At 32.2% G+C, this 15,653-nt stretch overlaps 2 protein-coding genes across 2 annotated transcripts; both read right to left on the bottom strand.

Moving 5' to 3' along the window:
- Window positions 1-266: 266 nt before the first annotated feature.
- LOC134711796 (uncharacterized) lies at window positions 267-3,389 on the bottom strand. Its single transcript, XM_063572680.1, has 3 exons — window positions 3,089-3,389; window positions 2,010-2,098; window positions 267-892 (listed from the first exon to the last, which is right to left on the bottom strand). The coding sequence occupies exons 1-3, from the start codon at window positions 3,224-3,226 to the stop codon at window positions 709-711; spliced, it is 411 nt and encodes a 136-aa protein (XP_063428750.1). The 5' UTR covers window positions 3,227-3,389; the 3' UTR covers window positions 267-708.
- Window positions 3,390-4,466: 1,077 nt separating this feature from the next.
- LOC134711795 (uncharacterized) lies at window positions 4,467-7,674 on the bottom strand. Its single transcript, XM_063572678.1, has 3 exons — window positions 7,382-7,674; window positions 6,031-6,119; window positions 4,467-4,864 (listed from the first exon to the last, which is right to left on the bottom strand). The coding sequence occupies exons 1-3, from the start codon at window positions 7,517-7,519 to the stop codon at window positions 4,672-4,674; spliced, it is 420 nt and encodes a 139-aa protein (XP_063428748.1). The 5' UTR covers window positions 7,520-7,674; the 3' UTR covers window positions 4,467-4,671.
- Between the last annotated feature and the right edge of the window lie 7,979 nt (window positions 7,675-15,653).

The raw sequence follows: 15,653 nt of genomic DNA, 5'->3' as shown, positions 1-15,653 counted from the left end.
TAAACTTACTTCTTTTCTGTTGTTAGGTTACTATTCGACCTTGTAAACATACTATCTTCCAGCTAATAATTTTTATGATTTATTCTCCTGAAACCGTTTAAATATACCAGTTGTTTTAAAGCTGGACTCTTGTTTTAACAATTCTATTATTGTAACTTATGTAGACGAAACGCGCGTCTGGCGTATATGCAGAATTTAGTCCTGGTATCTATGATGAGTTTATTTAGAACGTGCCATTTATTTGTATACAATCAGCAAACTCGAAATGTTTTATATTTTGTTAGTTTAATAAAATGTAATATATAATATAATATAATGTAAATTGTGAATACTATAAAAGCTCATATTGCATTGATGTATAGAAAGTATTTTTGAGTATTTATCACAATCTTAATATTTGTTTGTATTTGATATCAATGTTTCCAAAACAATAACCAAACGTGTCTTTTCCTTCTCTAAATTAACAGGTAAATTCATCGCAAGTTGGTCTCATTACAGCATGCCACCTAAAGTAAGACATATTATAAAAGTTTACAAAAGTCTATCAAAAAAGTCTAAATTAATTATCAAGTGATGTCTACAGAGGATAATCTTTAGATAATACTAAGAAAATGAAGAAAAACATTTCGAAAAGTAAAAAAGACATCTAACATGGCAAGATGAAATAAATATATGTGTAAAAAAAGGTCATATTGTTCAATGAAAATTTTACATAAGTTTAAGGAATTCTTCACATGAGACTTTGCCATTGCTATCAGCATCAACATCCTTGAACATTTGTGCAATTTTTCCATCGTCGTAATCGTTTTGTAACAATGGTTTAACCTCCTCAACTGTGAGGTATCCACTGTTATCTGTGTCTAACTGTTGGAACTGCTTGCTGAATCCAACTCTGAAATAACAGGTAAATTTGTTTTACTAAAAGATTGCTGCACGTAAAAGGACATATTTTGGGTATTACAATATTGCATCTTGAAACTTTTACTTTTAGTCAATTGTTTTCTTAATATAGAAATCCTAATATGGGCTGATTGATAAACTTCGAGTGCATAGGCCGTAAAAAAACACTGCACCGAATGGGAGTTCTGAGTCGATAAAATTGTTCAAACCACCAGTTCGTTCCATAGGTCTATTGTCTTACATTTATTATCCAGGTTAATTTTACAAGTGCTAAATAAATGGCAATTCCTTTCACTTAAATGTTAAAATCGGCGAATTTTGAAGTAAAAATCTGAACTAATTTCTCAATATGATCATTCTATGTTCGGTATTTTATATGTAGTACTTATAAAAAGTAATGACATTTTTTCTTATCCGTTCATCACCAATTAAGTAAAATGATTGCATTGAAAATATTGCCTCTTTACAACCAATGTAACTTAAGATTTCCTGCGTAACATTTTGATGCAGACCGAGTTACAACACAGTTTGAACAGTCATTAATTTATCTTTGATCTTTCTATACGTAAAGAGAGAAGTGTGGACATTTAAATGGCTAAACTCGTCTTATACACGTAACAAACCACTATAAATAATTTTAGCTGATTTTTCGGCGTCTTTTTTTAATAAATTACCACACCAGCAGAGCTTCGAACGCACCTTCACCTTGATCAGGTAAAATAAATAATGTGAAAGGTAATACAAAAAATAATTTGGTACTAGCTTAGTTTGTCTTTTCTCTCTTTTTTGGAACATACCATTGTATAACTGTTCTAAAATTTGGGGTTGATAATTCTTGGTGCAAAAATTAGAATTCGGTGTTTTTTTCAGTTCTGTTCCTGTTTCTTTTGTTTGTTTGTGTTTGTTTTTTTAATTTTTTTTATGATTTTCAACCTTTGCAGTGACGCTTTTTGAAACAACCTTTGAATCAATTTAACAGATTAAAGATACATGTTTTTGACACGTAAATCATTGTCAGACTCCAAAGGAAAGATGATATTTTGAATCACGAAAATTTGTCAAGATTAATGATAAAGATAAAATCTTAATGTTGGACATGTCGGTCTTACCTCCGGGAAATTTTACTACACATCTGATCAAGGAATTCATTTTTTGTTATACAGTTGTCACCATCCATGTCTAAACCTTGAAATATAGCCTACAAATAGATTGGTAATATTTAAATATAAACCAGTGAAGTAGAACGGAAACATTTCCCAAAATTAAAAACATCAAATGATCAATATACAAGATACAAATCGTCAACGGCTTACAACAACTAACATACAAGTACTCGCGGTATTTCGTTTTAACAGAAAAATGAGAAATGGATGTCCACTGGTTTTTTTTTCTCAATTTCTTTTGCATATATAAAAATAAAGATTAACATTCATTTCGCAAGACGTGTTACTCTTGTTACTCTTGTCCTAAATAAACGATACAAATCTTCTTCAATCCTTTGACAAGATAAAACGCTTCTTCTTCATTTTAAATTCAATTAAATTCAAGATGATTATAGTATTTTTTACATTGCGAATTTAATACGAGATTTATATCTACAACAGGTTCAAAAGGTTTAAACCCCTGTCCAAAATAAACAGAGTAATTTCTATTGACCATCGATTTTATTCAATGGTATACGTAACATTTTAAACACCCACAGATTCTTAATGCTCTATTTACCAACTCAATATGAAGTAAAGATTGCGCCAGACAAAAGTCACAAAGTATCGGTTACATTTAGATGTCAAAATAGAGCTCAGTCGCAGTAGCTGCGTGAACAAACGCCAATTAGTTTGCTACATCAGACAAACAAAAGTACATAATACACAACATGTGATTCCCAAAAGGGCCTAAAACTAACTTCTCTAAAAAAAAATTAAGTTTAAGCCATAGTTTTGAGTTGATTTATTCTTAAATAAATTTCTTATATTCAATGAAGACCCAATGAACTTAAATTCTTAATTTTCCAAAATAAAATCTGTAATGCCCCAATATTATTTTAAGTCATTTGTGAACAAGAAAACAAGTTTGCCTAGCCCGATTTAAATAAATTAGATCAAAATCATTCTTACACGAATGAAACAGAAAACATTTTTTTTTTATTCCCAAGTGTTTGAAAAATCAAATTGAATAGGCCAACACTTACCACAACTTTTTTGTCGTCAACATCTGCGCAAAATTTGGCTTTTATTCCAGCTTTCAATTCATGAACAGAAACTTTTCCATCTCCATTTTTGTCGTATTCATCATAGAGTGCAGTCATATCTTCTACGCTGTGAGACATTTTGTTAACTTTAGCAGACGTCCTCTTCCAACTTGTATGTAATAAATATAGTGTTTGACTGCGTTAGCTGATGACAACCGGTTTCTTTAATATATTCAAATACTTATCCCACGATAAATGATTTAACTTTTACTGTGTCCTGGGGCTATTGTTCACGTCACGTGATAAATATTTTAACAATGATTTTACTATAAAGGTGTACAACGTATTAAGACCATTCATTCATAAAATATCCATCCTTCAGCTATAAAGAGAAAGTTTACCATACCCTACCTTATGTAAAAATTACTTGTAGAAATAAGTAATGAGGGCAGGTCATCAAGTCAAGCAGTAAATTGAATCACATTTAACACTTCTAAAACTTTTAATGTCATTATGAAGGTCTTAACTCTAACGAATCCCTTATTGTATCCTCTTCATTACATTTGTAAAAGGTTATAATATAAAAACATAAGCAGACAAGTAATTGCTGGTGGGAATTACTACTATATACATCATTCAATATATTGATTCGCACACAAATTATACATTGATAGTGTAAGCTCAACAGATAGGAAAATACTAATTCGTGTGATGGCGAGATATAGTTTTTTATTGGATAGTCATAAACCTCTGATGACTATATAAAAGATAGAGAATGTCGATTTCTTTCGATTTAATTATCTAATAAACACGAAATAAGGAATCTCTGATATTATCTTAATGTTCCTCGTTTTTAATACAGATTAGACCGTTGCTTTTCCTGATTGAACTGTTCTACAATATATAGTCATTTTGGGGGCTTTATGGTTTGCTGTTCGGTGTGATCAAACTTTGAAGTCTCCATGTTTAAGGCTGTACTTTGACATATATTTGTTCACTTTTTATACATTGAGATTTGGATGGAGAGTTGTCTCATTGACCATTAATTTATACCACATCTTATCATTCATATGGGAAAAACATAGAAGCTAGGTGGTTATAACATAAACAGTAACAATTTGTCTGCACCAGATGCGCATTTCGACAACTAATGTCTCTTCAGTGACGCTCGAGGTCAAACATTCACAACGTGATAATTCATCTATGGTCCGATAAAGCAACTGATAACGCTTATGACTTGCAACATATGCAATATTCATATTGCTTGGGTTTTAAGAGCACTCAACATTCCCGTAAAGGCTGAGTGAACCAACCACCTTTCCTATTGATCCATTTTAGATGTCTATCAATTTTACAAAACAAAACGAAACTCATAGGCTATAGAAATATATATTTTATTTTTAATGAATAAAACGCCTTGCATTGTTTATAATAGTCTATAAAACATATAAAAACTATAGTTCACTATCAAGAACGACCTGACTGCATACGGACTTTTTCTTTGTGCTTTCAGTGGCGTGATTTGCCATGCAGCAAGGTTAATTTTTACATACACAGTTCAGCTTTAACGAAACGAGTGGTGTTTACTTCATATGTTTGAGGAATTCTTCACATGATATTTTTCCATCATTGTTACTGTCACAATCGTTACACATTGCATCAATACCATCTTCGTCACCTTGGTATATTTCTTGTAAAGCTGTCTTTATTTCGTCCTTTGATAAAAATCCACTACCATCGGCATCCATCTGTTTAAATTTCTCAGTGAAGGCAAGTCTAAAAGATATACATAAATAATCCAATAAACGATTGTATTAGGATAGAACAGTAACTCCTCGTCGTTACATTGGAAAAAAAGCATACAAATAAAATAGAGAACGGAAATAGGGGAAATTTTAAAGAGACAACAACCCGACCAATGAGCATAATACATGTATCTAAGAAAGAAATAAAAACATTTTTTTTTCTGTTATAGTATAAGCACAACAAATTACTGTCGATGTATAAACCTCGTGCGATGATTATTAGAACAACAGTTTCGATTTCATGAACACGACCATCCGACAGCAAGACAATTACTTTAGGGACGACTATAGGCAGTATATGCACATTATTAAAACTTTACTTATTGTGGACATTGTTTGCATCCAAAATCAATCTCGGGAAGTTTTCTTTAGGAGACTTCAGTTTAAGCTAGGTTTATATATTCATTTTCTTGTTTTCCAAAAGCCAAAAAATTAACTACAATTTCACCAGATCAACCAATATTTCATTTAAGTCTGTCATGTAATGTTTTTATATTCATTACATATATCTACTGTATATCATCAGCCAACCGTTTAAGTTTGAACTTCTGAAACTTATTTACAAATCTGCTTCAGCGTGAACACCATAGGCTTACATGTGTCTACTTTCTAGAATCAGCCCACTGTCTTAACTTACGGTGAACTTCTTAAGTTAATTTTATCTGCATGCAACTCTGCTTCAGCGTAAACGCCATAGGCTTAATTTATCTGCATGTTATCTTCCATGAATCAGAATGTGAACATATTAACAAATGACAATTCGTGCATATCTAAAAGGATGTTGTAAGCCGGTCACCAGAGTCGGACTTATGAAATTTTAATCGTCAAAAATGGTATACGGCTATATCACATATCATTGGATTTGGAAATACGTGTACTTTGAGATTCTTCTGGTCGTCAAAAGAAAATATGGTGCAGTTTTTCATAAATCTTGATCAAAGGTCACATGCCGTGTTCAAGGAAAAACAAAATTGAATATCTAACTCCAATGTAAATACCCTTATTGCAGTAGAATGATTGAAAACTTGAATCTATTTTTCTTATTCTTTATTAAAAAAAAAGTGGAACCCTATCATTAACATTACCATAGCAAGTGTACATATCCTACGTATATTAGTAAACCATTTAGATGCTTACTTTCTATCAATTTTTTCACACATCTGTGTAAGAAATTCGTCTTCTGAAATCATATTGTCGCCGTCCATATCAAGACCCATGAACATATTCTGAAAAAGTAATGTAATATCATTATTAAGTATATTCAAATCATTTAAAAGAATATCGTTTGCATGTTCTCTTCATTCATTGGATGGATGTCCGGTCTCGCCTAACCAATGCCATTGTCATCTTATCTGCACTTTTAAAGGAGGCGCAATTCGTTACTTTTTTTTGTAACCTGGGACAGTACAACATAAGAACGAACTATAAAAATCAGTCGAAAAAGGCTTCACTCATCAGATTAATACAAATAGAAATACATATAACAAAAGACAGAGTGGACGTGGCCGGGTACTTGTATATCCCAACAAAAAGACAAAATTATTGATCTGAGTGTACTCGCAGTTACTGACAGCTTGTTCGAAGCCACTTACAACTAATAAAAAGCATGCACCTAAGACTAAATGCAAGTTCATTCAACATATTTGAAAAATTCAAAGTAATTGCAAACACGAAGTAGACATTTTGACAAATACAAATACAATACAAATATTTGTATTGGCACAAACTCATTAACAATAAATGGTTAAGATATATGGCATTAAATACATGCACGTGTTTGCGCACTACAACTTATCACTGTCAAGCAGCTTCTGACCAAATACGAAATTCATCGTGTACGAGGGAACCTCAGCAAAGTTTGACGGAAGTATATGTCGGATTAACGGAGGAAGAGACGGATTGACAAGATGAATGCAATAAAGTCTCCACACTAGAGTTAAGGAAAGGGGAATAAAATATAGAAAAGGTTTAAATTGTCATGTATCGGCACGAAACCTTTTTTTTTTTGAAGATTTCTGTTATATTAACTATTATCTCCGAATGACGATATAAATAGTATGTCATGTTTATCTTACACTTCATATAATTTTTACTGTTAACAGTTTGTTCCTGTGTATCTATTAAATGTTTGACGATGATTTAATGTCTGTCAAGTTACCTTCCTTGTATTTGACATTTCTTTTTCATTTACTTTAAAACAATTACCATGTGATTTTACCTTTATACAGCTTACGCGGAGACATGATACATAAAATTGGATACGTGGCAGATGCGTTTCACTCAAATCTTTATTGACAGGAATTGCCAGGTAGATGTTCTCTCCAGACACACTTCGATTTACTCCACCAATTAAAACTTACAGTCACGATAAGCTCGTATTGCTGAGAGTGGTACTGACGTTAAACACTAGCTAACCAACCAACATAAACTTGCACAATGATTGTCGATAAGAATTATACCAAATGAAATATATATATAATGAACTTACGATAACTGCTGCATCGTTTAGGTCCTGGCAAAATTCTCTTTTTATTCCCGCCTTAAGTTCTGTTACCTGGACCTGGCCTTCGCCACTAGTATCAAGTCTTTGGAAAAATTGTCTCATATCTTCCTTTCCGTGAGACATGTTTGCAATAGTTATGTTATCTTTACTCCCTAAAATTATGTGACTGAGTGATAAATTTCAAACGATACTCGGGTTTTAATATTATAAATTAGCGTTCTTCCTACGCTTATACCGGTGTGCACTATTTATAGGTAAGTTATGAATGAATAAAACTGTTTACCTTTTCCTACGCAACAAGTTCAAACATACGTATTTATTAATTCATGCCTAGATAAAACTAGGTATATTAGTCACAAAACAGTTTTGGATGGCTGGGTTGATCGATGACTGTTTTTTAAAGGTTGACTTGGTCGGGAATCAAACGCACGAGAAGATGATGCCACTATGAGACAGCGATGGCGGATGGGAGTTAATAGACGAAAAAAAAGTCACTGTCATAGTCGATATTTGAACATACTGACGAATGATCATTGTGAATAAATTGAGAAGTTACAAATAGAGATAAAAAGTATGCAAAGGCAAAGATAAAAGAAGGAGTTAGGAAACGTTTTGACAAAGGGAAGAAAGTTTGAAAAAAATAATAATCCACAAACAAAATACCGAAAATAACTTAAGCACTGTGTTTCTTCGACGGAAGCAAACTTTTTCTATAAGATAATAGCATGGGATATAACATCAAGTTGTGGTTATTGGCTTGTTTAAAATAATCTTTGGTAAATGTACATGCTTGATTTCATGAGTTGAAGAGAAAAATGTCAATTGTTAAATACTGTTAATTGTCATATGGAAGTCTTTTGTGTGTATGCTTCTTGTTTGTTTTTACATTTTTCTATCGTTTTTGTTTGTTTTGGGGTTTTTTTGGAGGGAGGTGCAGGGGAGTTGATGTATGAGTGTTTTATCGTTTGGTTGATATCTTATGGGCATAAGCATCAAATCGTTCTTATTAAAAAAAAAAGATAAATTATTATGAGTAATTGTAAATTGGCTCAACTCTTGAATACTATAATGATTCACTGTAACAAATACAACATAATGAATTCTTCATTACACTAAAGGTAGATGTTATGTTATAAAATGTCTCGGTCTTGCATGAATATGTACGAATATTATTAATCTAAACGCATAGTAAGTTTGTAAAGAAAATATTATGTTAATAAGATTGTATACATTCACGTTAATTTGATCTCACCCGCATTCATCCATGTTACAAGTCAGACTTCCAGTTAAATTTATCTTTTAACCCACGAATTATTAAACTTTTAATTAGTTAACAGATACATGTATGCCAAGCCTTGAAAAAAGTAAAAAGACAATTGAGATGACCTAAGTATAAGAAAGATAATATCATGAACAACAATGCAAAGGGATGTCTTATAAGATACTAGTCAGGAGCCTCTGGCCTTTGTTGTCTTACATATGATTTTTAATTTTAGTTTCTTGTGTACAATTCAGGGTTTAGTATGACGTCCATTGTCACTGTACTAGTATATATATTTTTTTAGGGGCCATCTGAAGGACACCTACGGATGCGGGAATTGTCGCTTCATTGAAAACCCATTGGTGGCCTTCGGCTGTTGTCTGCTCTTTGATCGGGCTGTTGTCGTTTTGACACATTCCCCATTTCATTTCTCAATTTTATCCACCAAAGTTCAAATGAAGTCGATGTTAGCTATTATAAGTTTTTACAGGATATGGTTGTTTAGGGGCCAGCTGAAGGACGCCTCCGGGTGCGGGAATTTCTCGCTACATTGAAGACCTGTTGGTGACCTTCTGCTGTTGTTTTTTTTTATTTGGTCGGGTTGTTGTCTCTTTGACACATTCCCCATTTCCATTCTCAATTTTATTGTAATTCAGACATCAACAATAACTGCCATTAGTATGATTAAAGGCTTCACGAAATATAAATTCCACCACTCCAGCATGTGTGCTACGATATTTCTCAACTCGAGACAGTGAAACATTTTAAAGTTTATAGCGCGAGGCTTGCCGAGCATTTTAAATAATTAAAATTTAACTGTTCAGGGTGAACAAATGTCACAATACATGATTTATAGTGGTAGAAACTGTTTCTCAAATGCTTTTTATCCTATCTTTATAACGATTTGTAGAAAGTTGGGTCGTTGTATGCGACGTAATCAGACATGTTGGACTTTTTCTCGTGACATCACATCATTCGGAAACCCGGTTGAAATAGAACAAAAGAATCCAAGCTCTTTGTAAGATAAGGCGACCATGTTTACTGAAATGTTTACAATAGTGACAAAAAAAAGTTAATAGAAACAAACAAAATTACAATTTTCTTCTCAATTACGAAGTTTTTTATTTTAAAAACACCATTTGCATATTAAAGTTTTCGATTTATCTAGTACATAGTTGATCAGAACAAGTAGATATCAAGTCGACGACATGGATATCTTTCAAGTTGGATCTAGAAAATGAATAACCTCCGATTTTTATTACCACGGACGGAAAACATAAAAATCTATTAGTTCAGTAATTTTCGTGTCTGCCCTTCCAGTGGAAGAAAAAAAAATGGTAACAATTGTATCGAAAAGATAAAATCTAGTGCACCTTTTTATGTTAGGGCGTGTTTGAGTTGAATATTTTGTCTTGATATCGTACAAAGCAAGAATATTTCATCGTCTCGCTTCAGATTCTATCATTTTTATATATCAAAGCTACAGGTTGACTTTATAATATAACAAAATCACAGTACTAAAAGATGAAATATATGGGTCAAGTGAAATACCTATCTAATGAATCACAAAACAGAGTAGGTGTGTTCGAATAGTTAATTTTTTTTACTGAAAGTATTTGACGAGTTGGATGATGAAAATGCATATCTTCGAAAAATTATAGTTTTTGTGTGTGATATATAGGGTTTGTAGTCTTCAACCCCTAAAAAATCTAGTCTGCCCTTCCACGAAATATTTAATTAGATCTTTTTTAATTGTTTATGAATTTTCGAAAATTCCACCAGACAACCGATCAGGCAATAGTTTTAAGTTGAATCAATGCAGACAAGATCATTATCCGATGCTCATTAGCTAGTTTATACATTTGTCTTTTAAAATACAACTGACATATTAGGATCGTAATGGTGCAATGTGGATGAATTTATCAGTTTCCAGGAGCAAAATTGTTAGCGCGTCATCCCTACAATGGCTTCTATTTCTTCGATTGTGAAAATGAACTGGCGTAATGGGAAGATAGTTTTGACGAAGTAGAATTCTGACTGACAGTAGAAAATTCAGTATAACACAAGAAAATTTGACATGAAAATTAACTTTTACCAATCATTAATGGCTGAGAACAGAATAACAAATATCAGCCCTAATTAGTCGGTATTATGATGTCAAATTGTTTTCTTGATAAATTACAGCAGTAAATGAAACTTCGAAATGTTCGAACGTCGACTATGCAATTTTAAAATCAAGAAAAAAAAATCTCACGTATAATGTGAATCAAATTGGAACTTTCTGCATTGATTCCCTTTTCTTCTTGTTTATTTAAACTCGATTTATATTCGCATAATCCGTGAATCTGAGTCGTCAGAAATGATCAGTCTAATGTCTTTGTGTTTGGACTATTTTCAAATGTTCCAATAGATTTTGTGACAAATTCTTCTTTGCGGACAGTAAACTTATTTCAATTTAAGATAGTAACTACTGCCTTTATACATCATGTTTTTTTGAAATTTTAGTTAAACTTTAAAATGAAATATTTACCGCCACTTTTTGAATGTGCCTGTGAAGGGCCTGTCCATCATTGATTGTCGTTGGTTTGTGTCTGTCATTTATGTTAGTCTTACATTTAGTATTGTTATAAATTAGGCTGTTTGGTTTGATTGATATTTGTAGGGGTCTTAATATATACGGCATGGGGTTTTTTTTCGTGTTGAAGGCCGTACAGTGAATTACAAAATAGTGATATCCACATCATTTGAACTATGGTGGAAAGATGTCTTATTCCCTATAATTATCTCGATAGTGTGAACAATCGTAATAATTATGTTGTTAATAATTTTTTATTGTTCTTAAACATAAAAATTAACGTTAAAAGCTTTCTTTGCATATGCAAAATAAGATGTGTTATGATAGCCAATGAGACAACTCTCTACAAGAGACCAAATGACACAAAAATTCCCAGCCTCCCCATAACCTGGGGCAGTGATGTAACAGTACAACATAAGAACGAACTATAAAAATCAGTGGGAAAATGTTCAACTCATCAGATGGATACAAATAGAAATATGTCTTACAAAAACATAAAGTGGACGTGGCCGGGTATTTGTATACCCAACATAAAAAAGACACTTTCTTTGCATGTCTTCCATATTTTCCCTGCCATACCATTTTTACTATGTACAATTGTGTTACATGATCTCTATAAAACTTCTTGCTGTGACAGTTTAACCCTAATTTTAATTCTTTATTCTAATATCTATACAGTGTTCTTTTGTTTTTTTAACCTTGCTTTGACATAAGAATGGTTGACATAAGGTCAAATTGATTTATTTGTCTAAATACCTTGGCGTAAATATCCTACGGTTTATCAACAAGTTTTCCTGAAGCGCTTACACATGTGATACAGGCTTAATGGAAACGGTTTTCAATCGTCTTTTTTTTTTCCTTTTTTTTTTTACATTTTCGCACCCGCTAACATTTACGTTTATTATTAATGTACAATATGCAATCCATATCCGTATACTATTGTACCCCTTAAGTAAAGAATATTTTTTTTTTAAAGTGTTTAAAAATGAGAAAGGCCGGGATACCCAAGCTATTATGATATATACTAAGTCAAAATAGCATCTCACAGGGTAGATAGGAATGAACACATGCATTTAAACCCGCTGCATTTGTTTGCATCTGTCCTAAGTAAGCAATCGGATGTTCAACAGTTGTCTTTTTTTATGTGGTTCAGAAGTGTTTCTTGTTTCTCGTTTGTTATATAGATTAGACTGTTAGTTTTCCCAATTAAACGATTTACACCAGTCATGTTTGGGTCCCTTTGTAGCTTGCTGTTCGGTGTGAGCCGAGGCTTCGTGTTGAAGACCATGACTATCATGTGTGGTAAATTCTCAAACAAAACGAAAACAGCACATCCAACAAGAGGCATGAAAACTAGTTTGTTTCACGTCATCTATACGCTTAAAAAATTGGTTAATGCAAAGTTAAGTCAGGTAGAGCATACTAAAACATGACTATATCCAGTTCTTTGTTAGATACAAAGATAAGTTTGAAAGTTGGCTTATCACTGCTCTTCAACTTCGTACTTTATTTGGCGTTTGTTAAAGTGTTAAAATGTTAAAAAGGCAAAAAAAGTACGAAGTTAAAGAGCATTGAGGACCAACAATTCCTAAAAGTTTAGCAAAATATAGCTAAGGATATCTATTCCTGAGGTAGAAAAGACTTAATATTTCAAAAATTCAAAGTTTTGTTAATAGTTAATTTATAATTTTGAACATACTAATCATAACTCAAGTCAACACAGAAGTGCTGACTACTGGGCTGGTGATACCATCGGGAAATTTAAAATCCACCAGCAGTGAAATCGACCCAGTGGTTGTAAATAAACTCATCATAGATACCCGGATTGAAATTTTATATGTACGCCAGATGCGCGTTTCGTCTACAAAAGACTCATCAGTGTCGCTCGAATAAAAAAGGGCAAAATAAGGTTACGAAATTAAAGAGCATTGAGGAACAAAAATTCCTAAAAGTTTTGTCAAATACAGCTAACTTACTAAAAGTTATCTATTCCTGAGCTGGAAAAGCCCTGGTTTTTCGAAATTCAAATTTTTGCTAACAGTTTATTTATGATTATGAACAAATCAATGATAACTTAAGTCAACACAGAATTTCTGACTACTGGGCTGGTGATACCATCGGGGAATTTAAACTCCGCCAGCAGTGGCATCGATACAGTGGTTGTAAATAGACTCATCATAGATACCAGGATTGAAATTTTATATTTACGCCAGACGCGCGTTTCGTCTACAAATAACTCATCAGTGACTCTCGAATAAGAAATGTTAAAAAGGCCAAATAAGATACGAAGTTGAAGAGCATTGAAGAACAAAAGTTCATAAAAATTTGGTAAAATACAGCCAAGGTTATCTTTTCCAGAGGTAGAAAAGCCTTAGTATTTTAAAAATTCAAAGTTTTGTTAAAAGTTAATTAATAATCATAAACGTATCAACGATTATTAAAGTGAACAGAGAAGTGCTGTCTACCGGGCTGGCGATACCCTCGGGGAATTAAAACTCCCAGCAGTGACAACCCAGTGGTTTTAAAAAAACTCATCATAGATACCAGAATTGAAATTTTATATCAACGCCAGACGCGCGTTTCGTTTACAAAAGACTCATCAGTGTCGCTCCAATAAAAAAATGTAAAAATGGCCAACTAAAACATTCCCCATTTCAATTTTATTCATATGACGTGGATCTGTACTAAAATAAATTCGCCATTGTGTTATTGTTCTATTATAATTTGTGTATTCTTGTCTTTCATACTTTCTAATGCATGTTTCTTTGGTACATAATAACGTGGCTCTTATTTAGAAGAAATAAACAATACGCATATAGACAAGATACAAGAAGGACAAGATAAGTTTTTTTATTTACATTCTACAGAGGATATGACTTAAAAACTATAGACTATACTCTTTTCTTTTCATACTTTGAACGACAAAATTATTTTATATCTTTTCCTGTGTGACGTTTGCATTCTGACGTCTGACGCGCGATTTAACTTTAGAGTTAATATTAAGCTAACCATGTCTTTCAATTCTTTATGAATGGATTTAACATACATAAATAAGAAAGCAATGATTATGAAGGAGGTTTTTAAATGTGATTTATGCCTTTTTTGTGCTTTTTTTTTTGTAAAATATTTGTTTGTTTTTTATTGTGATAAAGATTATAACACATGTTAACTGCTGTACCTTTTCTTTAACATTTCTACCTGTTTTATCTGTTTGTTTTGTTATCGCATCGTTGTCAATATAATGAAATTTGATACGACTGTCATACAAGTGTGAGGTTAAGCTAGTTATAAAACCAGGTGCAATCCACCATTGTCTACAATAGGAAAATGCAATTACCAAGTCAGGAGTATGTTAGTTGTTATCCATTCGTTTGATGTGTTTGAGCCTAAGATTTTGCCATGTGATAATGGACTTTGTTTTGAATTTTCCTCCGAGTTCTGTATTTTTGTGATGTTACTTTTTTCCATACAAATATCAGGGTAAATACAATTGTGTGCTCCAGATGCGTGTTTCGTCTACAAATTAGTCATAAGTGATGCTTAGAACATTAAATAAAATACGAAGTTGAAGGGCATATAGGATTCTAACTTTCGAAATATTTCCAATAAGATTGAGAACGGAAATGGGGAATTTGTAAAAGAGACAACAACACGACCATAGAACGGACAAGCTCTTTTTTGACGTCTGCTTTTCAAATCTATAAAATCAAACTGAGAAAAATTATTCCATTGAAAAATGTATTTATTTTAACATATTGATGTGATAACAGTTTCAGCAGATCGTGTTGTTGCTTCTAAACAGCGACAAATTTTCAATTGAAAATATCACATTTTCAACAGAAAGAAAAACATGCTGTTGGGCAAATACTAGTAGGGTGCATATAATAAGCAATTGGATTTAATGTTATGTTAAACATGTTGCATAAATAGTTTTTTTTGTGGTTTAAAAAATGTAATTTTAAAATAATGTCAAGTTTTATCAGAATATTTTTGTCTAGCAACGAAAACAGTATCGTACAAAATTAATACCCCAATTTATTATTGTGGTTCAGTAAAAAGCTAATTGTTCAATTGTTCCAAGTTACTGAGTCTCTGTTTTGTCTCGCACCATCTACGTCTTTTGTTTTCCTTTCGTTTGCTGTGTTTGAGCTTTTGATTTTGCCATTTGATAAAGGACCTTCAATTTTGATTTTTTCTTGGAGTTCCATTTCTTTTTTCTCTTTAACTTCATACTGAGATTCAATAATTTGGAGCACCAATTTAATTTAAACAGTATTCATTAATGACAATTGCAATAATAAAGTATTACAATGTTACATAAAATTGAAATATGGGATTCGGAAACAAGTTTTGAAAATATATTATAAATCAGTCTTGCCTAGCACCATTTTAACAATTGTTCATATGAAAAACAAAACAGA

The sequence above is a fragment of the Mytilus trossulus genome, chromosome 3 (assembly GCF_036588685.1).
Source record: "Mytilus trossulus isolate FHL-02 chromosome 3, PNRI_Mtr1.1.1.hap1, whole genome shotgun sequence".
NCBI classification, from domain to species: domain Eukaryota; kingdom Metazoa; phylum Mollusca; class Bivalvia; order Mytilida; family Mytilidae; genus Mytilus; species Mytilus trossulus.
The sequence above is the reverse complement of the archived record's forward strand: the minus strand, read 5'-3'. Positions and strand labels throughout refer to the sequence as shown.

What these genes read in the sequence shown, in the direction of transcription:
- LOC134711795 (XM_063572678.1), bottom strand. Translation starts at nt 7,519, where the DNA reads ATGTCTCACGGAAAGGAAGATATGAGACAATTTTTCCAAAGACTTGAT. An exon ending in TAAACGATGCAGCAGTTATC is followed by an intron (nt 6,120 to 7,381) that starts GTAAGTTCATTA and finishes TTACTTTTTCAG; the next exon opens with AATATGTTCATGGGTCTTGA. An exon ending in TGTGAAAAAATTGATAGAAA is followed by an intron (nt 4,865 to 6,030) that starts GTAAGCATCTAA and finishes TATATCTTTTAG; the next exon opens with ACTTGCCTTCACTGAGAAAT.
- LOC134711796 (XM_063572680.1), bottom strand. Translation starts at nt 3,226, where the DNA reads ATGTCTCACAGCGTAGAAGATATGACTGCACTCTATGATGAATACGAC. An exon ending in TTGACGACAAAAAAGTTGTG is followed by an intron (nt 2,099 to 3,088) that starts GTAAGTGTTGGC and finishes ATCTATTTGTAG; the next exon opens with GCTATATTTCAAGGTTTAGA. An exon ending in TGTAGTAAAATTTCCCGGAG is followed by an intron (nt 893 to 2,009) that starts GTAAGACCGACA and finishes CTGTTATTTCAG; the next exon opens with AGTTGGATTCAGCAAGCAGT.